Source organism: Leucoraja erinacea, chromosome 2 (assembly GCF_028641065.1).
Source record: "Leucoraja erinacea ecotype New England chromosome 2, Leri_hhj_1, whole genome shotgun sequence".
NCBI classification, from domain to species: Eukaryota; Metazoa; Chordata; class Chondrichthyes; order Rajiformes; family Rajidae; genus Leucoraja; species Leucoraja erinaceus.
In genome coordinates this window covers 113894599-113919511 of record NC_073378.1, presented here as the reverse complement: position 1 = coordinate 113919511, position 24913 = coordinate 113894599, and the positions used below count along the sequence as shown (strand labels likewise).

At 40.8% G+C, this 24913-nt stretch overlaps 1 protein-coding gene across 10 annotated transcripts in view; it reads left to right on the top strand.

Annotated features, from left to right (window-relative positions):
• The window catches only part of kmt2ca (lysine (K)-specific methyltransferase 2Ca), a 342802-nt gene that overhangs the window by 223135 nt on the left and 94754 nt on the right, over positions 1-24913 (top strand). For 9 of the 10 annotated variants that reach the window (XM_055664102.1, XM_055664129.1, XM_055664092.1 and 6 more), the window contains 6 exons: positions 2903-3012; positions 3892-3960; positions 6535-6753; positions 11035-11169; positions 21066-21185; positions 22365-22495. In XM_055664102.1, the coding sequence (XP_055520077.1) occupies positions 2903-3012; positions 3892-3960; positions 6535-6753; positions 11035-11169; positions 21066-21185; positions 22365-22495 (784 nt within the window). The remainder of the gene's footprint in view (positions 1-2902; positions 3013-3891; positions 3961-6534; positions 6754-11034; positions 11170-21065; positions 21186-22364; positions 22496-24913) is intronic. The other variant, XM_055664136.1, reaches the window with a different exon arrangement.

Sequence of the window (24913 nt, the reverse complement as noted above, 5' to 3'; positions counted from 1 at the left end):
TGCACTCCAAGGAATAAAGTCCTAGTCTGCCCAACCTCTCCTTATAGTTAAGGCCCCACAGTCCTGGTAATCTTTACCAACTATTCCATATCTGACTGCAAAAGACAAGAAGACTCAAATGAAAGACTCCTGCATTGTAATGGTCGTAAGATTGTTTGTTAATAGGAAATAGAGTTGCCCCAGCTTGTAATTCACTCTCAACCTGCTCTTGTAAATGTAACCTAGTTAGATTGAACAGTGAAATGAAGGAGACTATGAGCGTTTCTGAGCAGACAACTATAGTGTGTTTGACAGGTTCAATGATTAATAAAGTTGTATGCTGCTCTGGTAATCCACAATCAGATACATGCCAATTTAAAAAACTAAGTTAAAGCTGGCAACAGTCCCAAATGGACAACTGTAATTATGAACCAATGATGTGTGAAAACAGGTAGTTTCATGGCTTTGTAGTTTCTGCTATGATGTGAATGCAACATTATTTCACAGGAAGAAAAAATGTGCATAAATGTGGAAGGCACAAAATTAGTTGCAGATTACTATATTACTTTAGGAATATAAATCCCTGGAAGGTTTCATTTATTTATTCATCTGGGTTGTTTCAAATATCTTTATTTTTCTCAATAAAACAGTATTTTGAATTTCCGGGAAATCTGTGTCCTGATTTACTGACGTGGTGCACTCAAGGGCCATTAGAGACATTTGCATCCAATCATTGATACATTTTAAGTTAAAAATCATGTTCCTTATTTCTTTTCTTTCTCTTGGTTCCCATTATTTACTTCCTTTCCTTGTTCTTTTCAATATCATCCCTTCATCCAACGAACCCAACCTCCCACACCAGCCAGCTGATCTTGCCCCCAAAAGGAGCCCTATTTCTTGTAATGTCTGAAACGTTGGTAGGGTAAACTGATGAAAATAATGCCCATGGACATTTCTGGCAAGGATTCTGTTGTTGATGCAAGTGTGGAAAGAAACACTGGCAAGGTAACCAATGCCACTAGCTGACAGTGTTTACTTGTATTCTTAGTAGCCTCTTTGAACGGAATCTACATTACTTATTATGTTGCACAAGAAAAACATTTAGACCAGGGGTCGGCAACCTATAGCCCCCAGGGCGAATGCGGCCCGTAACCCGAAATCATCCGGCCCGCAGGCATATTTTTTTTCCTGTCATTATCCGGCCTGCAGACTTCCATCATCTCCGGTACCTTCCGAGGCCACGGCGCGGTGACGCGAGGAGGCCTGCGCTGGCAGCCGCAATGGCGGAGCCGTCGAGCAGCGCTGAGCTGTGGCTGTACCGCATCATGTGCAAAGCCGCCGGCACGGCCGCGCACCTTCTGTTTCTGGGTTTCACTGTTGGGATCGGGGTTGTCAATAGGCCGGGGATGAGTGTATGTGAGTATTTGAGCCACCGCCTTCAGGACAGAGCCAAGGCAATGGTCCATTGGTACGCCATGTTAGTGAGCGCCTGTAACTAGGGGCCAGTGCTCCGGATGGCGTCCTCGATGGGGCGGGATCTATGTGAACACGTGATTTGATGCCTGTCATCCGGTGCAGGATGGGGGCGGGATCCATGTGTACACGTGATGGATGTGTCCCGCCATCTGCTCACAGACATGCATCCTAGACGCTATGCAGAGCAAGGTTGCCGACTCCTGATTTAGACCTTACTGGCTTCTACCAGAGCAATCCCAGCACTGCCATTCGCCTTCCTCTTTCCCTACATTTGTTCTCTTTCACAAATCATAGAAACGAGTCCTGTGGTCCATTTGGTCTATATTACCCATCAACTACCCATTTACACTAATGTAGCATTAAACCCATTTTTTATTCTCTTCAACTCCCCAACCCCTCACCCCACAGATGTCTGTGATCTCCCTTTTGGTTCATTTTTCCACCTACCTACATGAAGGAATGGTTTAAATTAACCTACCAGCTTGTCTTTGAGGTATGGGTGGCAACATTTTTTAAATTTAATGATTTAATTTAATTTATTGTCATTGTCCTCAATGAAGAGACAACAAAATTATTTTTCCCTTACAGTCATACAAAAAAATAAAAATAAAAAAAACACAGAACACAGTAGTCCACAACACAAACATTCCCACAGCAGCACCAAAGTTCCCCACTGTGAGGGAAGGAACCAAAGTCCAGTCAACCTCCTCGCTGATGTTCCCCAATGTTCACCCGTGGTCGGGGCCTCCCGAGCACCCCGTAGTCGCCGCTACGGGCCGGCCCGATGTTCAGGCCCTCTCGGCGTGAACCTCTCATCGGCCACATTCGACCGGAGTGCGCGGCTCCCGATGTTCACAGGCCACGCTGGGCGGAGATTCGCGCTAGCGACCTCCGCCAAAAGGTCCCAGGACTCCGCGATGTTAAAGTCAGCGCCGCCCGCGTTGGGAGAGCTCCGCGATGTTTCCAGCGCCTCGCTGCTGCTGCTGAAGCTCTGGTCCGGCCCCGGCAGGAAAGGCCGAACCAATCCAGCTGGTAGGCTGCGGGGGGGGGGCGAGGACGCAACTCGGATAATAGCCACATCCTCGCCAGGAAACGACTAAAGGACGGTTTCCCCCTTACCCTACACGCTTCCCCCCACATAAAATCCTGGAAAAAAATTAAAAAAACACACTCTAAACATAACAAAATAAAAAAAGACAGCCACACCGTGGGCGGACGCAGCTAGCAACAGCGCCACCGGATGTCCAGAGCATCTGGTGGGAACCTACACGGTCACAGAAGAACATGCAAACTCCAGGTAGACAGCATCGAAGGTCCAGATCAAATCTGGCTCCCTGTGAAGCTGTGGGGAATGACCACTACTTCTTTCCCCCACCATGCCACACTGTGTATATTGTAAAGTTTTTTTTTAATTAAATATTACTTGTCATCATCTTTATGTTCTCAGGTGGATTCATGCTATTTGCCAGAACCTGAACACAGAAGATGAAGTTGAGACTGTAGCTGATAACGGCTATGACTGTTTTACATGTAGACAATATGCAACGACAACTCCAGGTTAGGACTGAAATAAACCTTTTTGCTCAAACATTTCCTTTAAAGTGCTAGACCAAAATAAAGCCCCTGTCCCACTTTTCCCCTTGATTCAAACTTGGGGAATGGCCGTAGCGAGGCCGTAGGAGTCCGTAGGTATTTCGTAGCGGCTTGTAATGCCAGCCGTGGGTACTCGGGGCATCAGGTAAGTCGGGACGTTTTTACAGTATGTTGAAAATTGTCCACGAGTAAAAAAAAGCCCCGAGTACCTACAGCTGGCATCTCCGAGTTTGAATCAAGGGGGAAAATCGGGAGAATTTGTGAGTAACTCGGGAAAGTGGGCCAGGCCCTTAACTATACTTTTATGCTGGATTGATTAAGATTGTCTGCCGTTAAAACAATAATTCATCTCTGAAGCTCCAAAAAATTAGTAAACACTGCCCAGCCCATCATCGGCTCTGACCTCCCTTCCATTGAGGGGATCTATCGCAGTCGCTGCCTCAAAAAGGCTGGCAGCATCATCAATGACCCACACCATCCTGGCCACACATTCATCTTCCTGCTACCTTCAGGTAGAAGGTACAGGAGCCTGAAGACTGCAACGTCCAGGTTCAGCAATAGCTACTGCCCCACAGCCATCAGGCTATTAAACTCAACCCAAACAAAACTCTGAACATTGATAGCCCATTATCTGTTTATTTGCATTTTATCGATTTATTTATTCATGTGTGTATATATTTATATAATGGTATATGGACACATTGATCTGTTCTGTATTCATGCCTACTATATTCTGTTGTGCTGAAGCAAAGCAAGAATTTCATTGTCCTATCTGGGACACATGACAATAAACTCTCTTAAATCTTGACGTTTCTAATTGGTTTATAATTTCTTTTGCCTCAGTGACTACCTCAGAAGGGACGGATCTGTCTTTGATTACACCTCAAGTTATTGTAAAGACTAAGGAATCAGGTAAATTTGATCCCAACTTTCTACCTTGCTATGATGCAGGATGTCCATGTGCATGCTTGCTGAGCCAGCAAGAAACTGCATCAGTCGTGGTCATTCCACATTTGTGAGTCACAATAGTGAGAGTCTCTGGATGTTCAATAAATAACTGCAAACAACCTTATTCACGTCTTCAACTGACATCCAGATATATAGCGTTTACAGCACAAGATGATTTTTTTGAAAATAAGCAGATATTGCCTAATTTGAGGATGCAAATCACTCCGGAAAAAAACACGTAGAAAAAAATCATACAAGATTGTTCTGAAAGGCCACACTTGGCAGCAAGATATTTGGGGATCTTTGAAGGATCAGATCTATTCAACTCATTTCGCAATTTGGATCAAGCTTGCATGAACTTGTGCAAACCAGCTTATTTTCCAGATGCCAAATGAGGGAAATTTGCACCATTTTTGTAAATGACTTAAATGCACCAGGGATAGATTGAGATCTTTAAATGATGAACAGAAATGAAAGCATGATTATATCCACCACACATTTTGTTACATGGATCAGAGGTAGCAAGACAGCTTGGTGGTGCAGCAGTGACTCACCACCCAGTTCAGACTTTGCATGCTTTGTTTTTCTCCCAACAACCCAAAAGTGTATTGATATGTGAATCGGTTGCTAAAAATTACCCTTTTGGGTAATTTGATAGGAAAGAATCAAAAGGGAGTCATTGGGCATGTGAGAAAGACATAAAAAGCTGGAGTAACTCAGCGGGACAGGCAGCATCTCTGGACAGAAGGAATGGGTGACGTTTTGGATAGAGACCCTTCTTCAGACATAAACTTTATGTGAGAGAGATCTGTTTGCAAGGCTACAAAAGGATGGGACTGATGAGCGTGTTCTTTGGTAGCTGGCATGGACTTGATGGATGAAATGGCATTGTGTTAATTATTAATTAATTTACTAATTAAATAGGTTAGTAAACCACAAGTGATTTAAGTTAATTCACTTAAATTAAGTTTACTGGGATGTTAGATCTGTTTACTTAGAGATTTTCAGAAAGCCTTTGATAAGGTGCTTCACGTTAGGCTGCTAAGGAAGGTGAGAGCCCATGGCATCAAAGGGCAGATGCTAGCATGGATAGCAGGTTGGCTGGATGGCTAAAGTCAAAGAGTGGCAATAAAGGGGGCTTTTTCTGGTTGGCTGCCAGTGATTCGTGGAGTTCCGCAAGAGTCGGTGCTGTGGCTGCTACTCTTCACGTTGTATATTAATGATTTGGACGAGGGGATTGAAGGCTTAGTGGCAAAGTTTGTGGATGATAATAAAATAGGTGGAGGGGCAGGTAGTGTAGAGAAAGTAGGGACCCTGCAGAAGGACTTGTATAGGTTGGGAGAGTGGGCAGAGAAGTGGCAGATGAAATATATAATGTAGCAAAGTGTGGAGTCATGCATTATGGTAGTAGGAATAAAGGTGTAGACTATTTTCTAAGTGGGGTGAGAATACAGAAATCGGAGGTACAAAGAGACTTGGGAGTGCTCGTGCAGGATTCCCAAAAAGTAATTCTGCAAGTCAAATCAGTAGTAACAAAAGAAAACTCAATGCTAGCATTTATTTCAAGAGGGCTTGCATACAAAAACAGGGAAGTAATATTGAGGCTGGGAAGGCCGCATTTGGAATATTATGAGCAATTTTGGGCACCATATCTGAGGAAGGATGGGCTGGCTCTGGAGAGGGTCCAGCCAGAGGAGGTTTACAAGAATGATCCCAGGAATGAGTAGGTTAACCAGAATTTGGATTATTCCTTTCTATTCTATGTCCCTGAGTTTGATTTTGAATCTCTCTGCAGTTTACTATGCTAGAGATAGAACATACTAAAATGGGCTAAATGTAATTCAATTTATTTTGACATTACACATTGTGAACGTGTGTAATTAAGTACTGACTAATGAGAGATTGATTGTGACTTGGAATAGAAAATAATAGGGATGACAATCAATATCAGAATGAGTTGTGAAATAATAAAAAACCGCTATAGTAATAGAATGCCGTAGAATATGAGTCAAAAGGTACATCACAGTTGTAGAGGTAATACCAAGGTTTTCTCAAAGATGTTGAACTTCCCGTATTGTATTTAGTTTTAGCTAGTGAGCCAGAAGAAATGGAATAAACTTGATTTTTAAAGGAGGTGTATGCACAGCAAAGGTTCAAGAAGTATAAAGTTATTAGGCAGAGCAAAGCTGTTTGAAGGGGAGAATTTAGGTTCTTTATAAGATTTGGAACTGCAAGGTAATAGAAGCAAATTCATTATTACGCTCTGAAGGAATTTGTTTTGTTGGGAGAACAAATCTTTTCTCATCTGTTTTCTGCTGTGATAACAAAATAAAAATTATATCTTATGGACCTATGACTTTTTGTATAGCCCCATCAACAATGTGTTAAAGAAAATGATAACCATTGTTAAAAAAATGGTGAATAACTCTTGGAAGCCTCCAACAAAAAAATTTACAATTAATTTAGTAGGAATCTCCTATCTCATTTGGATTAGAAAATCATCACTCAGTATAACCTTTGCCTTTCTTTGGAAAACAGAACCAACACGGACATTTACACAGGATGGTGTCTGCCTAACGGAGTTGGGTTTGTCACAGCTCCAAAGCCTCAGTGTTGCTCCACCACGTCGGAAGCGACCCAAGCCAAAGTTGAAGCTAAAGATCATAAGTCAAAATAGCGTGGCTGTTTTGCAAACTCCACCTGATCCGCAGTCCGAACAGTCCAGAGACCTAGATGGAGATATGGATGATAGCAGAGGTACAATATTCTGGCGGATCCCTTTCATTAATTAACTAAAGTGAAGAAAGAGTGTTCATGTTGAATATTTAAACCTCACTTGCATGTGTCCAAATTAGATAAGTAAGTGGAGGAAATGCCTTAACATTCCCTGTCTGTTTCAAGTAACAGTTGTTGATAAATGCATTGAAGTACCAATCTCATGCAGTATTTCACCAGCATGGCTTTAAGATTTTATTTAGGCACTTTTTTAAAGCATCTAAACATTATTGGCAACCTATTGCTCATCCCTAATTGCCCTTGAAAGTAGCTGTAAATTACTGCCTTGAACTGCTACACAGCATAGAGCTTTTGGGTAGGGAATTCCAATGACAATGAAAGGCACTGAAATATTGCAAGGGCCGAAATGTGCACAACTTAAGAGTGGAACTTGAAAATGCTGATGTTCCCCAAGTGCATGTTGTCTTGGTCCTCCTTTGCTGTAGAGGTCATGGGTTTGGAATTGCTTTGAGCCTGATCAATAACTGAAATGCATTTTCTAAAGGGTCCACTGCAACCACTATGCAGAAGCAATGGAAAGAATAATTAGATAGTGTGATTAATGGGGTACCAATCAAGTAAATCGCATTTAGAATATTGTGTTCAGTTCTGGGCACCATGTTATAGGAAAGATATTGTCAAGCTTGAAAGGGTTCGGAAAAGATTTAAGAGGATGTTGCCAGGACTAGAGCGTGCAATCTATAGGGAGAGGTTGAGTAGGCTGGGTCTCTATTCCATGGAGCGCAGGAGGATAAGGGGTGATCTTATAGAGGTGTATAAGATCATGAGAGGAATAGATCGGGTAGATGCACAAAGTCTTTTGGTCAGAGTAGGGAAATCGAAGGCCAGAGGACGTAGGTTCAAAGTAAAGGGGAAAAGATTTAATAGGAATCCGAGGGGTAACTTTTTCACACAAAGGATAGTGTGTGTATGGAACAAGCTGCCAGAGGAGGTAGTTGAGGCTGGGACTATCCCATCGTTTAAGAAACAGTTAGACAGTTACATGGATAAGACAGGTTTGGAGGGACATGGACCAAGCGCAGGCAAGTGGGACTAGTGTAGGTGGGACATTGTTGGCCGGTGTTGGCGAGTTGGGCCGAAGGGCCTGTTTCCACACTGTATCACTCTGTATATATGACTATGAGATAGTTAATCTTGGATATTGTTAACCTTCTTAAGTTGTTAAACCTGCTCTCATCCGTACATGCTCCTGATGTTAGACACAAAATGCTGGAGTAACTCAGCGAGGTCAGGCAGCATCTCTGGAGAAAAAGAATAGGTGATGTTTCGGATCGGAACCCTTCCTCAGACTGAAAGTAGAGGGGTGTAGGGGGGAATAAACTGCAGGCAAGAAAAAGCCAGAACAAATCAGGGCCAGCAGCAGATGCCCTCAGGAAGAGTGGAGCCCATAATGGTCCCTTGTTGGTTGGGGAGATGTGAGAACAAGAGAGAGACAAGAATGCGAACAGTGGAACTGATAGGATGACTAGGGTGCGGGAGGGTGTGCTCCTTATGTTTGTCAGCAGTGGAAAGGCGTTGGGTGTTAGAAATGAGTCACTCACTGCCCTTGTAGCCATGTGGCTAGTTTCTGTTCAGCAGTTACTTCTAGAATGTTTCTGCTTGAAGTCTTAGTAGTCAAACCAATATTATTTGATGATTCATTTCATTGATTTTGTAAACATTCAAGTTCATAATTTATACTGGGAATTTCTGTTGGTCAGATTTTAGTCTCTTGAGATACTTATAAAATAGCAGTTATCTTCTCTACCGCCTCTATTTCTCATTCATTTTTCTCCATTCTTTAACAAACCCACCAATTGTTCCCCAATTATATTTCAATGCCTTCAACTTTCTCATTACTCCTGTGTACTTTGCACTAGATCAGACTGACATTTTGGAGATTGCCGGGTACAATACATTTAACAAATGAATATATTTCTAAGAAAATATGATATTGATGTCAGGTTAAGTTCAGATTAATTTATTGTCATTAATATTAGGGTGCAATTAAATTCTTTGCATAAAGATCAGAGGAAAACAGCATATATGGTAATGATAGATGCAATAAATACAGCAACAAATGCAAAAGAGCAGAATGGTGCAGAGATTGTAGTGCAATCTGATGTGGTGCAAAACAATCCGATAGTGTGATAACAGAATAATAACTGAGGTAAAGTTAAGAGTAAGAGTACTCTGCAGCAACTCCAGGAAGCGGTTGTGAAGGAGGTGATTGGTGGAAGAGACTGATAGAAGAGAATGAGAATTATCTAGGAAAGGGGTTAGATTTGAATGTTTGAATACGTGTTGGTCCTAATGCAAATGTGGTCCTAATGCAAGAACTTAGTGCTAGTTTGCCTAATAATTTGAGACATTTATTTTCATGAAGCATGAAAATGTATTTGCAGCGGTGTATTAGTTCGAGGTTTCTATTGGAAACAACTGAAGAATGCAGATAGTGAAGCCCTTTGGCCATGTAAATTAATTGGAGATCAATTCCATTCTATATGCAAACAAACTATTTTGTTCCATTCGCTTTCTTTGGTCTACTGTTAAATGTGTATCAATTTTACAGCATATCTGCTTTGTAAGGAACATGTCTTTTAATGTACACCAGAGAAAACTGGCTACATTCCAATTTATATTTGATTGCTGCCTTCTTGAATCCAGAATATGCATTGCATTATTAAATATGCTCTTGGGTTTCAGCTTTTTTTTAAAAACAGAATATTTAGATAGTTTAATTTTGAGACATATAACTCTTAATAACTTTGAGAGATTAAACTAGGCAGTCAGTTCCCTCAGATAGATATAACTCATCTCCCAGCAATATTTTGAAGATAAATAGTGGGAGGTTTCTTCCCAATATTGCAGTTAATATTTAAAATATTACTAAAGACAGCCAAGATGATTTGTTCACATTCAGTCCAAAATTAGTATATGATGGCTTGAATCTTCCATCCTGATTCTAGGATTAATCTAGGTATTTACCCATTTCTCCCCAGAAATTTCCAGTTTCCATCACTGGGCCTAAGCCAGTGATGGCATCATTCACATTGCCATCAAGGTTGTTAGCTGCTCATGTGGTAGTGTCTAAAGAAGGAGCCTAAGCCTCTGCAGGCTTCTTAATTCCAAGACCTGCGCCAGGCCAAACATAGTGCCAGAGCAAGAGTCAAGAGTGCTTTATTGTCATATATACCAAAACGGAACAATTAAATTCTTACATGCTGCAGCTCCATTCAAATTATTATTGGAAGATATCGGCTACAGAAGTAAGGTGGTCTGTTTGACCATTTCAATTAAATTGTTTTGTGTGTGGGTGTTAATATGCACACAAGCACATGCAAGTGCATTTTTATAGTGCTTTACTCTAACTTATTTGGGGGAGGGGGTGAATCATGTTTTAAAACACTTTTGACATTTCCCATGCTTTCAATATTTGTGAACGGTGAAGACTATTTTAACACTCAATGAACACCAGAATAGGATGTCAAATCCAAACTAAAAGCACAGCTGGCTGCTAAAGCTACGATAGCCCCTATACTGCATTCTGCTAAGAATGGCAAAACTGTGTCCACGGCCATGCTGGAAGAAACAGCACGTCCTCTGAAGACAACTGGTGATGCAACAGTACAAAATCTGCTTCGCATATGATGTTATGCGCTTCATACATAATGTTAGGCTGTGAGTGGCACAGTTGTGCTTTCTAATCCAATTCCACCCATCTCAAGTCCTCACTGACCTAAATTTTTACCCTGCCTCCTTACTCTTTCATTTAAAATTGCAAACATCATTATAAACCATTACGTTTATGAACCTTACCCTGTTACTATAATCATCAGCTTCTCACAGATTTTCCTCTTCCCTTAAATTTTTTTGCTCTGCAGTTATTACCAAAGAACTCACAACAAAATAATAAACTATTTTAACAACAGTTTTTTTTAAATATGTGGAATATGTAGGTACATTCCTCCGCAATTTTGCTTGGAGCATCAATGTAGTCTCCAAGAGCAAAAATATTTTAAGAACAGCTGTGTGAAATGTTATCTTTTGCAGAGACATTACTGCATATCATTTTATTTCAAGACACAGCTAATTCAAATTATTATGTGGAAGGTGGACTTCAGTCAACACATTGGAGCTGCTTCAACAATATGTAATCAAATATAGTTTTCTCTGGATAAATGTAGTCCAGTTTAAAATGACATTGTGTGGCTCTAATGTTTTTTTCTAAATTCACTTCATCTTTCAATCTTAAATTTACAGTAGCTGATCTAATGGACGGTGATGCAAAGTCTGATATACTCACTAGCCCAGAACGAGAACCAGCAGATGATGACCATAATGGAGGCAAGGGGTCTGACAGCCTTAAGAAGAGGAAGAGGAAACCATATAGACCTGGTAAAGAATCTCCTTAAATCAGGTTCCTAAGTCAAGTTAGTTTAAATATTTTTTCATGTGAATGAAGAGTAACCCAGCTTGAGATCAATGTGCAAATTTTTATTACATATTTAATGTTAAATTATATTGAATTGCAGCGGAATTTTTAGCATTTCATTCAGCAAAGTTTAACAATTAAAAAAAAAAATTTTAATTGTTAAACTTAGCTGAATGAAATGCTAAAAATTCTGCTGCAATTTTTGTCATTTTTGACAATTTTTGTCAAATATATGTATTATATTAGCCTAGCTGAGGTTAATTGGATATGTTAAAATGGCTCAATAAATGCTAGGCAACTCTGAGATTTGTTGGATGTTTACAGAGCTTTCTCTTATTCTGTTTCCTGCTATTTGCCTCCCACACTGACTCATTTGTAAAATCAACACTAATTTCTCCTGTGCTACACGAGCAAAATATTGCAGATACTGAAAATCTGGTGTAAGTACCGAAAATGTTGCTCATACTCAGCAGGTTAATCAGCATCTATGAAGCGTGAAATAGTTGACACTTCATCTCAATGACCTTTCATCAGAACTAAGTTCCAGAACTTAAGTTTTTAGCAGGTTCTGTTTTCCCTACATTTTGGTATAAAAATTATGTGAATTTTCACCTGATTATTCTGTTATTTTCATGTTACTTTTGTGTCACTAAGCTTTCTGTCTAACAGACTTTGATGTGCACTGACATTTTAATTACCTAGTGCTGCGAAACAAGTATATTCTTGCTAATGTGATATTAATCCTCAATTAACTTCTTTCTCTTGGGATCTACTCCGAAAGTGTCTTAGCGCAGTGGAGCATTAACATTAGACCTCAGAATAATGAGATGTGTATTGTTATCTCGTTACATTGCTGTGCAGAAGTGCCAAACAAAAGGCAATTAATATCTTCATTGCGTATTGAAAATTAGGTGAGAAAATGCTGGGTAACATTCCTGCAGCAGGACACGAGCAGCATTGATAGGAGCCCATGATTTCAGATTCTGCATCAACTGCAGTTACTGTAAAGTTGAAGTGGTTCAGATGTTAATATTCAGGTGTTACTGTGGTGTTATACATCCTCCAATGAGTGCAATACAAATGTAGATTCATAAGATGTTACAGCTTCAACAGCGACAAAATACTTAATTTTTTAATTGTTGGATTTAGACAATAGACAATAGGTGCAGGAGTAGGACATTTGGCCTTTCGAGCCGGCACCACCATTCAATGTGATCATGGCTGATCATCCACAATCAGTACTCCGTTCCTGTCTTCTCCCCATATCCCCTGACTCCGCTATCTTTAAGCGCTCTATCTAACTCTCTCTTGAAAGCATACAGAGAACCAGCCTCCACCGCCCTCTGAGGAAGAGAATTCCACACTCACAATTCTGTGTGAAAAAGTATTTCCTCATCTCTGTTCTAAATGGCTTACCCCTTATTCTTAAATTGTGGCCCCTGGTCTGGACTTCCCCAACATTGGGAACATGTTTCCTGCCTCTAGCGTGTCCAAAGCCTTAATAATCTTATGTGTCAATAAGAATCCCTCTCATCCTTCTAAATTCCAGAGTATGCAAGCCCACCCGCTCCATCAACATATGACAGTCCTGCCATCCCGGGTATTAACCTCGTGAACCTACGCTGCACCCCCTTAATAGCAAGAATGTCCTTCCTCAAACTTGGCAACCAAAACTGCACACAATACTCCAGTTGTCTCACATGGGCCCTGTAAAACTCTGTCTCTTCCTTCGGGGGTATGCGACTTTTTCGTGTCGTATCCCCCTTCTCTGCCTCCGTCTGCGCTGAGGCCTAATGGCGGAGCTGGCGGCCTCCAACCTGCGACCGATCCCCGAGGCTCCGGAGGCAGAGCCAGCCAGGACTTACCAACGAGAGGCTGGCCGTCTTCGGGGCTAAGGCAGCGGTGGCCCGACTTGCTGGTGCGGCGTTCTGGCTTTCGGCGGCGGCCTGGAGCTGATGCAGCGGGGCTCGGAGCTGAGACTGCGGGACCCGGTGCTGGGGCAGCGGCCTGGAGCTGGGGCGGTGGCCCGGAGCGGAGACTGTGGGACCTGGAGCAGAGACAGCGGGACCCGGAGCTGGGGCGGCAGCCCGGAGCGGAGACTGCGGGACCCGGAGCTGGGGCTGCGGCCCGCAGCGGAGACTGCGGGACCCGGAGCTGGGGGCGGACCGGAGCTGCGGACTGCGCGAGCTGGAGCAGAGACTGCGGGACCCGGAGCTAGGGGCGGCCGGGCTGGGGCGGTGGCGGCCTGGAGCTGGGGCGGCGGCCTGGAGCAGAGACTGCGGGACCTGGAGCTGGGGCGGCGGCCCAGAGCTGGAGCGGCGGCCTGGAGCTGATGCTGTGGCGGGCCGTCTCGGAGCGGAGACGGTGTTCCGGCTTTCGGCGGCGGCGACATCACCACGGAGGTCCGCTGGACTGGAGAGCGGCATCTTCGGCCTGGATCGATCGCCTCAGCGCAGAGGGAGAACAAGGAGGGAAGAGACGGAGACTAAGACTTTGCCTCCATCACAGTGAGGATGTGCTTGGTGAACTCACTGTGGTGAATGTTTAATTTGTGTTTATTGTATGTTTTGTTATTATTGATTCTGTGTATGACTGCAGGCAACATAATTTTGTTCAGACCGAAAGGTCTGAATGACAATAAAGGATCTATCTATCTATCTAGAAGGACCTCTTTGCTCCTATACTCAACTCCTCTTGTTATAAAGGCCAACATGCCATTTGCTTTCTTCACCGCCTGCTGTACCTGCATGCTTTCTTTCAGTGACTGATGAACAAGGACACCCAGATCCCATTGTACTTCCCCTTTTCCCAACTTGACACCATTTAGATAATAATCTGCCTTCCTGTTTTTGCCACCAAAGTCGATAACCTCACATTTATCCACATTAAACTGCATCTGCCATGCATCAGCCCACTCACCCAACCTGTCCAAGTCACCCTGCATCCTCATAGCATCCTCCTCACAGTGCACACTGCCAGCCAGCTTTGTGTCATCTGCAAATTTGCTAATGTTACTTTTAATCCCTTCATCTAAATCATTAATATATATTGTAAATAGCTGTGGTCCCAGCACCGAGCCGAGCCGTCAGCACTCTACCCCCAATACCATGTGCTCTAATTATGCCCACTAATCTCCTATGTGGGACCTTATCAAATGCTTTCTGAAAGTCCAGGTACACTACATCCACTGGCTCTCCCTTGTCCATTTTCCTAGTTACATCCTCAAAAAATTCCTGAAAATTAGTCAAGCCTGATTTCCCCTTCGTAGTCCATGCTGACTCAGACCGATCCCGTTACTGCTATCCAAATGTGCCGCTATTTCATCTTTTATAATTGACTCCAACATCTTCCCCACCACCGATGTCAGGCTAATTGGTCTATAATTCTCTGTCTTCTCTCCCGCATTTCTTAAAAAGTGGGATAACATTAGCTACCCTCCAATCTACAGGAACTGATCCTGAATCTATAGAACATTGGAAAACGACCACCAATGCGTCCACAATTTCTGGGGCCACTTCCTTAAGTACCCTGGGATGCAGACCATCAGACCCTGGGGATTTATCAGCCTTCAGTCCCATCAGTCTACCTAACACAATTTCCTGCCTAATGTGAATTTCCTTCAGTTCCTCCGTCACCCCAGATCCTCTGGCCACTAGTACATCAGGGAGATTGTTTGTGTCCTCCTTAGCGAAGACGGATCCAAAGTACCTGTTCAACTCGTCTGTCATTTCCTTGTAATAATAGTCATTCCCCATAATAAATTCGCCCTTCTCAGTCTTTAAGAGTCCAACTTTGGTCTTAACTAATTTTTTCCTCTTCACATACCGAAAGAAGCTTTTACTATCCTCCTTTATATTCTTGGCTAGCTTATCTTCATACCTCATCTTTTCTCCCCGTATTGCCTTTTTAGTTATCCTCTGTTGCACTTTAAAGGTTACCCAATCCTCTGGCTTCCCGCTCATCTTTGATATGTTATACTTGTTCAATTTTATTTTTATACTGTCCGATTTACTCTTCTCCCTCTCAAATTGTAGATTAAAACGTATCATATTATGGTCACTACATCCTAAAGACTCCTTTACCTCGAGTTCCCTTTATCAAATCCGGTTCATTACACAACACTAAATCTAAAATTGCCTTCTCCCTGGAAGGCTCCAGTACAAGCTGCTCTAAGAATCCATCACGGAGGCACTCCACAAACTCCCTTTCTTGGGGTCCAGTACCAACCTGATTTTCCCAGTCTACCTGCATGTTGAAATCTCCCATAACAACCGTAGCATTACCTTTATGACATGCGAATTTTAACTCTTGATTCAACTTGCACCCTATACATTAATATGAAGAAATACAACTTAATTAAAACATAACAGAGCAGATGCTCAAATCTGGGGCAAAAAGAACTGCTGGAGGATCTTGAGTAAAATACAAAGTGCTGGAGGAACTCAGGCAACATTTGGGGTGAACGGACAAGCCATTGTTTTGAGTCAAGACCCTCCTTGCTCAAGATACCAGCATCTGCCATCTTTCGTGTCTCCATGCAGGAGAAACATAGTGGGTTTGGGAACATCTGTGGAGGCAAAGGAATGACAAATTTTAGGTCGAGACCTTGCCTTAGGTCAGTCCAATCCCCTTGTTGAATAATTAACATGATCAATAGCCTTTTGAAAGATAGGCTAATAACAAAATTTAAAGTTTATGAAGCTAATCAGATTATGTTGAAGCTTGTCCTTACTCTTGTCCTTACATTTTTGAATGTGATGGATTAGCATCACAATTATATTTTGATACATCAGGATTAAGGAAGCTTGGCAGTGGAGTGTACTTTTTGTTTCATAATTTACACTTCGTATCAGGTTGATTAACATCTATTTTGCCCATTTACAATTTTAAATCACATTATCAACTAATAAAATGGTAATCTATCTGACTATGATGTAAACAAATTAAACTATCTCTTTCTCATCTTCTTCCAACATCTTGGTTTGGTAGGCTATGATTTTATTCATTAGAGTGCAGGAAGCTGAGCTTGTATCTGAGCAACTCTGAATTCACCCTATCTATTCACCTCATGATTTTATACACTTCTACAAGATGTACACCTCAATACGAGGTTTACGGTAAGAGTAGAAAGATTTATTAGGACCCTGAGGAGCAACTTTTACACAAAGAGTGTGATGGGTATATGGAATAAGTTGCCAGAGAAGGTGGTTGAGGCAGGAACTATAACATAATTTAAAAGATACTTGGACCGGTACATGGATAGAAAAAGGTTAAAGGAATATGAGCCAAGCATGGGTAAATTGGAATAGCTGGATCATGCTGTTTAGTTCTGAGTAGCAAAACGGTTCAGAAGACAATTGAGAAAATGGTCTAAAATTGAAAAATAATTTTCTACCTCCCTTGATGCAAAAGAGTTGCCAGACAAATGGAGATTAATAAGGTGACACATTCAGAAAAGTGCCATGGGACATGCCAGGCAATATGTGTTGGAGAAATGTAGCTTTTGTGAAGCTTTTAGGAACAGTAATCAGGGAAATCAATTAATAGGCATAAGGAGATTTGAATTAATAAAGGGAAACCAGCATGTATTTTTTTCAATCTCTTACCTTGCTGGAGATGCGATTGTTTTCTGGATCGTACCTCCGGTTGCTCTGCGGCCTAACATCATGGAGCTTGCGGCCTTGCTCGGGACTGACTTTGAGCCCCACCGCGGGAACGTGGACTTACCATGAGCCGATCCCTTGCCTGCAGATTTCATCAGTGAGGAGCTCGCAGTCTCGGGTTGAGACCGATGTCGGGAAGCTCCAAATGATGCAGGTTCGGGGGAGCGATCTGACCCCCTTCTGCGTCGTTTGTAGCTTCCTGACATACATATGTCCAAAAAGTGTATGGAGGGATCTACTATAGAGTGCCAACACTGCACCTCCTGCTCGGGAACTATAGAGGACACAACACTGGATCACCTCTTAGGGAACAAGCAAGTGACTGAGCTGGTTTTGGCTGATTTTGGTTATATTAGGCAGGAGCTTGCAGAGGTCAATTGGGAGGGTCAGTTTGCAATTATGAGGACGACTGCCACGTTGGAGGCTTTAAAAAGTGAGATGGCAACATGGGCAACATATTCCTGTTAGTAGCGTTGTTACAAAACCTACCATCAGCGGCTCTCCAGATCTGCCATTGCCTGTGCGTGCGATACCGGAGGCGGGGCGGGGGGATTTCAGAGGGGGGGGGGGGGGGGGGGGGGGGGGGGGGGGGGGGGCCGGGAGGCCGGGATTAAAATGCAGTTTTGAATTGGTTGTCGGAGAGGTATTTGCTCTTCAAGTTGATGAAAAAAATTTGTTTTGGTGTGGTTTCATTTTTGAATGATGATTCGAAATATGTTATTTAGGCCCCGATATCGGCCGTGTCTTGCCTGCCAATATCGCGGGGCATAAATCATGGCAGCGGCCACATTCCTATCTATCAGTATCCACTCTCAAGATAATCAAATTCTTTTTTTTTTTTTTTTTGCACAATCATGTCATAAGAACATCGGACTCATCTATATTTTGTGTTATTGTCTATCCATGATTAATATTTTCATACTAAATATCTGATTGAAAACTTGCACAGTCATGTTTAGTATGAAAATATTGATCATGGATAGTCAATAACACAAAATATAGATAATTTAGATATTCTTATGACATGATTGTGCAAAAAATAATGATTTTGATTATCTTGAGAGTGGATGTTTGTGGATTTTGAATAGATGTCTGTGTAAAACGACCCTTGCCTGAAGCAGTTACAAACCAACAGAGTAAAATTTATGGGAATTAAACATTCAATTCCTTCCATTGGCATAAAAATTAATGACAAAGTGAGATTTAAAAATCATGTTATATTGTGAATTCTTTTGTGAATGAGGTCAGTTTGTTATTTGGATACTTTGGCTATTAAAAAATATATTTTTAGCCTTTTCTTAAGAATGGGATAGATGTTTAGATCTAGTAATTGAATTTAGATGAATTTAATTGATTTGATGACTGATGAATATGAATTTTTTGTTGGGTATTTACTATTTGTTTTAACGTTACAATAATATTAAAGTTCTGATCTTGAGAATATCACATTTTTGAATTTTCAAGGCAGTCTGGGTGTTTATTACTATTTCCGTCACAACGGCCAATTTTGTAATTATCTACAATTAGGTAACTAACTAATTATATGCTTTAATTTCAGGTCATCCAAGTAAGATGTATCATATTTGGTTCCGAATGCTTCAATCTATATTAACTGAAAATTTCATTCAGTTCTCTTAATTTTTAAGAAAGTTATGGGCTTTTATGTCAATTGACTGTCCTCGATCACAGCATTTGTGTTAAGTTAATGGAAAAGCAATAGGGAACAAGATGCTAATTTCCGAGTATGAAAATGACCATAACTTTTTTAATACTGAAGATATGAAAGTGATTTAGGTATCAAATTAAAGATCTTTTTATGCTTTATCTGATGGGATAATTACAGGCTTGATTTTTAAGATCTCAAAATTTTGTAACATTCTTACTGTTAGGATCAAGAGCAAGGCTGGCAAGTTTAGGGAACCCTGGTTGCCGAGAGATGTTGAGGTTCTGGTAAGGAAACATACATCAGATGTAGGGAGTCAGGATCAAGCGAACCTTTCCACGAGTATAAATAGTGTAAGAGTACACTTGAGAGGGCAAACGGGATGGCAAAAAGAGGACATGAAATGGATCAGGCAGGCAAGTTAATGGAAAATCTTGAGATTCTCCAAGAATATTAATAGTAAAAGGGTGTCTAGTGAGAGAATGCCACCCTTTAAAGATCAGCAAAGTTATTAAATTAATATTTCCCCCTCCGTTTTACCGAGAAGATCATGGAAACAAAATAATTGAAGTATATAGGTTGTGATGAGTTCAACAAACACCCGCGCATCCAAGCCTCTAATATATATTGAAAATTAGCAATGGTCCTGCCACTGACCATATCAAAACAATACTATCTGCAATCCTTCCATCCGAGGCGTTTTTGAATGTGAAGAATATTAAGCCCGCAAGCTACAGAATGGAATAAGGTGTAACTTTACTCATCTTCATTTGTCTGGCAACTTTGCATCAAAGGAGGTAGAAACGTGATCGTATGCTATTATGCAAAATTGATCCCAATTTCCCTATTTGACCTAGCAAATATCCCACCCAGACCAAATGATTGGATGAGAACATAAGAGAATAGATTTTTTAAGCATACCCAGTCATTGGCAAGCCTTCTCATTAGTTTTCATCTCTTTCATTATCTGTACTATCTCTGATGAAAGATCCCACAACTGAAAAGTTAACTGTTCCTGTCTCCACTGATGCTGACTGACGTGCTGAGTTTTCCAGCATTTTCTCTTTATTTCCGTTGAAATGTCTCATCAAAAATTGCACGTTGGACTCTAGATGTTGCATCACATGTGTTTCTTAATTCCATCATCACCCTCTTTCTCATATTCTATTCCATGACAAATACAGGAAATGTATCTAGTATGTAGCTTTATTCATTTTATCCAGATTACTCTGAAGATTTGTGAATATGCAGCAACGTTTCTACTATTATGCCTTAAATCTTAATATCCTATCATATATTGTGTTCTCACTCACCTTCCCCAAATGTATTATCTCACACTTCTCCAAATTTCATTTGCTATCTACTCGTCCGATTGACTAGTCAGTCAATATCTACCTTCAGAATTTAGCTTCTTTCCATGGTCAATTTTGTATAATTTGCATCTTTTTAATCATGTTGAATATATTAAATCTGAATCATAACCTAAAATGCAAGCTATTTTGCCCATGACTGTGTTCCTTATTTGCATAATAATTGTTTACTGTCACAGCTGCAAAGGTATAAATTGATTTGAAATTTATTGGTTTGCAGACACAATTTCCAATCTTCTGCCATTAGCACGTAGATATGTTTTGTAACTTTCCTCTACTGTCTCTAAATTTCTTTAACATCAAATCATAGCGTCATAGCATGAAAAGTGTCCCCTCAGCCCAACTCGACCACGCCGATCAAATGCTGGTCCTATTTTCCTGCATTTGGCCCATATCCCTATCTTTCCTTTCCATGTACCTATCTATATGTTGTTATTGTACTTGCCTCAACTACCTTCTCTGACAGCCTGTTCCATATACCCAGCCCCCTCTGTGTGAAGAAGTTGGCTCTTGCATCCCTTTTAAATCTTTCCTCTCACCTTAAACCTGTGCTTAGTTTTCAATTCCTCTTCCCTGGGAAAAAAGACTGTGTGCATTCATAAATTCACAAGACACATGAGCAGAATTAGGCCATTCGATCATGGTTGATCAATTTACCCCCTCGACCCCCTTCTCCCCCAAAATCTTTGCCACCCTTACTAATCAAGAACCTATCACCTTATCTATGCTCTCATGATTTTATAGACCTATATAAGGTCACCCCTATGCTCCAGGGAATACAATCCCAGCCTGACCAACATGTAGTCCAGGCAACATTCTCGTAAATCTTTATTGCGCTCTTTCCAATTTGGAGATCTTTCTTACAGCAAAATTACCAAAATTGCATTGAAATGTTATATTATTTATGATTAATATGTTATTTTAACTCTTTGCTTAATTGTCTCTCAGTACCAGAACATTTCTTTTCACTTCTGTCCGATTTCAAAAGTACTGACATTGTGTAATTATACGGTGTTGAAAATCGTGGCCTTGGGACAATGATGCAAGTGTGAGCTTTATTGCGGAATAAATGCTTGGTGAATTTCCTGTCCATAATATCACCTTGATTAATTTTTGTTCAGGGCAATGTTAACTATATTTATTTATTGTTCTTGTTCTGATAGGAATTGGTGGGTTCATGGTGCGCCAGAGGAGCCGGACAGGACAGAATAAGTCAAAGCGCTCATTGTCCAGGAAGAATTCCACTGGTTCCATGTCTGAAATGATGGTTGGGAAGGAGGATGGTAAGGAATATACCACTTGCTCAAAGTATTCTCAAAATAACCCAAGCATTGAATAACCCAAGCATACTCATCAGTAAAGAGTAATTAAATAAAGCTTCTCAGACCAGAAATTGTGAGTCTTCTGAGTTTTGGAGAAAAATAACAATTTGAGAAACTGTGTTTGAAAGGGGAAGAAATAACTTTAATAGCAAGAATGTCCTTCCTCAAATTTGGAGACCAAACCTGCACACAATACTCCAGGTGTGGTCTCACTAGGGCCCTGTACAACTGCAGAAGGACCTATTTGCTCCAATACTCAACTCCTCTTCTTATGAAGGCCAACATGCCATTCGCTTTCTTCCATGCCTGCTGTACCTACATGCTTACTGTCACTGATGACAGTGACTGATGAACAAGGACCCCCAGATCCCGTTGTACTTCCCCTTTTCCCAACTTGACACCATTTAGATAATAATCTGCCTTCCTGTTTTGCCACCAAAGTGGATAACCTCACATTTATCCACATTAAACTGCATTTGCCATGCATCTGCCTATGCACCCAACCTGCCCAATTCACCCTGCATCCTCATAGCATCCTCCTCACAGTTCACACTGTGCCACCAAGCTTTATTTCATGGCCTAATCCAGTGTTGCTGTGTAAAATCCCCCAAATCCTACTTTCTCTCCAAACTGAATAAAAAGTCACCAAGTTACAGCACATCTTTTTTCACTCTCCACTAATGACTGCTGAACCTTTCCAGCTTTATCGGTTTTATTTCATCAATAAAGAGTAATTAAATAAAGCTTCTCAGACCAGAAATTATGAATGTTATGGACTTGAGTTAGAAAGGATCTCAAACTTAGTATAAGACATTCCAAATAATTGTAAGTAAACATCCTACTCCTATAGATCAAAATACTTTAGAGGTTTACAATTTCTCCTTCTGTAGAAAGGATTCTTAACTTCATCAAGGATGACAAAGAGAAGTACTCTTAAGTTGAGGTTACATATAAACTTTGTACTAGGTTTGTATTGAACTTTTGATTTTTATTTAAAAACTACATACTGCTTGATATGCTACAACCAGTACATTCTACTTGCGCAATTACGGATGTGTTCAATTTAGCTCTAATTTACTATCTCCTAAGGATAGATTTCTCAGAATGGAGTTAAATGAGTAGTTGTATTTGTTTTTATAGGTTGGATTGAACAACAATCGGAAATGCCTGTTGATGCAATGGCTATTGTCCCTGAGATTGTAGAGAAAATAAAAAAGCGATACAGGAAAAAGAAGAATAAATTGGAGGAAATGTTTCCAACCTATCTGCAGGTATGGCCATTCACCAAGTGCCTTAACCCAACACTAATTTTCTGTTCAAAATTTGTATTTCTTCAGTGCAATGTCTGCAGCGAGTTGATACTACTGTATGCGACCATTACTATCCCTAATCAAGGCAGATAATATTAGAAATGCCCAGCTGGTCAGGCAGTGTCTGTGGAGGGAGAAACGGAGTTAAAATTTCAGAATAGTTATCTTTCGCAGATCTGAAACCTTGATCTATTTCTCTGTCTTCAAATGGTACTTGACTGAGCATTCTTATTTTTTAGTGAAGCAGATTTCCAGCATCCATAAGATTTTTTAAACTTATTCCCAGTGTAAGGGCTTCTGTGGCAACGGAAGAGTAATTTTTAGTTCTTAGATCCCATGAGGAAGTGTTGAAGGGCCGATTGAAAAACTTGGTTGATCCCTTCACAGAAAAGTTAAAAGGTGGGACAGTTAGAACACATCAGTGGACTGTAGATTTTATAATCATAACTTCTTCACTCTATTCCTATTTTTACTCTTGGCATTCTTTAACTGTATTAAAATATCTGACAACCTTGGTAGGATCTGAGCTGCATGCAATTCAGGTCACCATATAATTTAAAAAAGTTGAGAGTCACTGGTCAGGGCACAGAGAATTATTCAAGAAATTAAAGAGTATGCACATGAGGACAGACTTTTTTTAGTTAAAAAAGAAAGCTAAGATGTGACTTTAAGGAGATTTAAATTATAGGAAGGATGCAAACAGAGTGACTAAAAAGTAGTCAATATAAAGTAGTGAGCAAATTAATCAATAGCAAATTTAGAAAAATCTTTACCCAAAGGATGAGTACTTCACCACTTCAAAGGTGTAAGTTGAAGCAAATATTATAAATGTGTATCAGAGGAGGCTAGACAAACATGGGGGAGAAGAGAATAATTAAACTAATGGATTAAGCAGAGAATAGACGAGAGAAGGTTTGAGTGAAGCATAAGTGCTGACATGAACCAATTAGACCAAATGTTCTTGAGTCTGTATCCAGAGGCAATTGACAAAGTATCATGTAGAAGTCTAGTGCATAAATTAATAGCCAAAATGGAAGTATGTAGGAATAAGATGGATCTGTCTCACAGAAAACAGAGTTGGAATGAATGAGTCAATTTCATACTGGAAGGAGATGACCATGAAGTACTGCATGGATCAGTTCTTGGCCTGCAATTGTTCACAAATTTGTCGAAGATACGAAAATAGGAGGTGTTTTGTGGTTAAAGATACCATAACTTTGCAACAGGATATAGATTGAGTGGGTACGCTTCTTCTTCTTGCGTATGGCGTGCACAGCCTAAAGTTGGAGGACAACTTGTTCTATTCGATCTTATTTGATTGTGCACACCAGGTTGATTGCATTCGTCGAAACAGGGCGGACCACGTGAAGGTTGCAATCTCCCACCCCAATGAATAGGCAAAAAACTGCCAACTGGAGTGTGTATTTATGAAGACAAATCAAAGGGCAGATTATTTACTAAACCGAGAAAGGGTGAGAGATTGCAAGTGAGGTCTGAGGGATCTGGGTGTACTGATGTAGAAATCATTAAAAGCCAGTAGGCAAGTCCAACAAATAGTTAAGAAGGCAAACAACAACTTGGCTTTCATTACAGAGAGGTTGCAGTTTAAAAGAGGTTCGGTGGCGATTGTAAAGAGCATTGGCGAGGCCTCATTTGAAATATTGCATATGGTTTTGGACCCATTACCTTAAAGAAACAGTAACATTGGAAGCCGTACAAAGGAGATGGAAAGAGATGCTGTTGTACCAAACTAAATAGTTTGGGCCTATATTCCTTGGATGAGGGGTGAACCTACAAGAAACTTACAAGACACTAAGGGACCTGACAGGGTTGATTTTGGAAGGTTTTCCCTGCTTGGAGTGTCTCAAATAAAGGTTAATTACATGATAAGAGGTGCTCATTTAGAACTAAGACACAATAAATTTATTCTCGTGGAGGATGGAGGGTATCTGGAATGCTCTAACCCAGAGGGTGGTGGACGCTGGATCTTTAGAAGTATCTAAAGTGGAGGTGGATAAATACTTGGTGGACCGAAGAATAGAGATGGGATATGGAGCACAGCACAGAAGAGCTCAGACTAGCATAGATCAGGCATAATCATATTAAATGTGAAGCGGGCTTGAAAGGACTCATGGCCTACTGCTCTTGTTTTCTTGTGTATTATAAATCCTAATTAAAACCATAATTCTATCAAATACAAGCCAAGGCACGTTCCTTGTAAACAAGGACTTCAGAAAAAAAGACCCTTTTTAAAAAATCTATGTGACCAAGATACTGCTTAGACAATAGACAATAGGTGCAGGAGTAGGCCATTCGGCCCTTCGAGCCAACACCGTGATCATCCACAATCAGTACCCCGTTCCTGCCTTTTCCCCATAT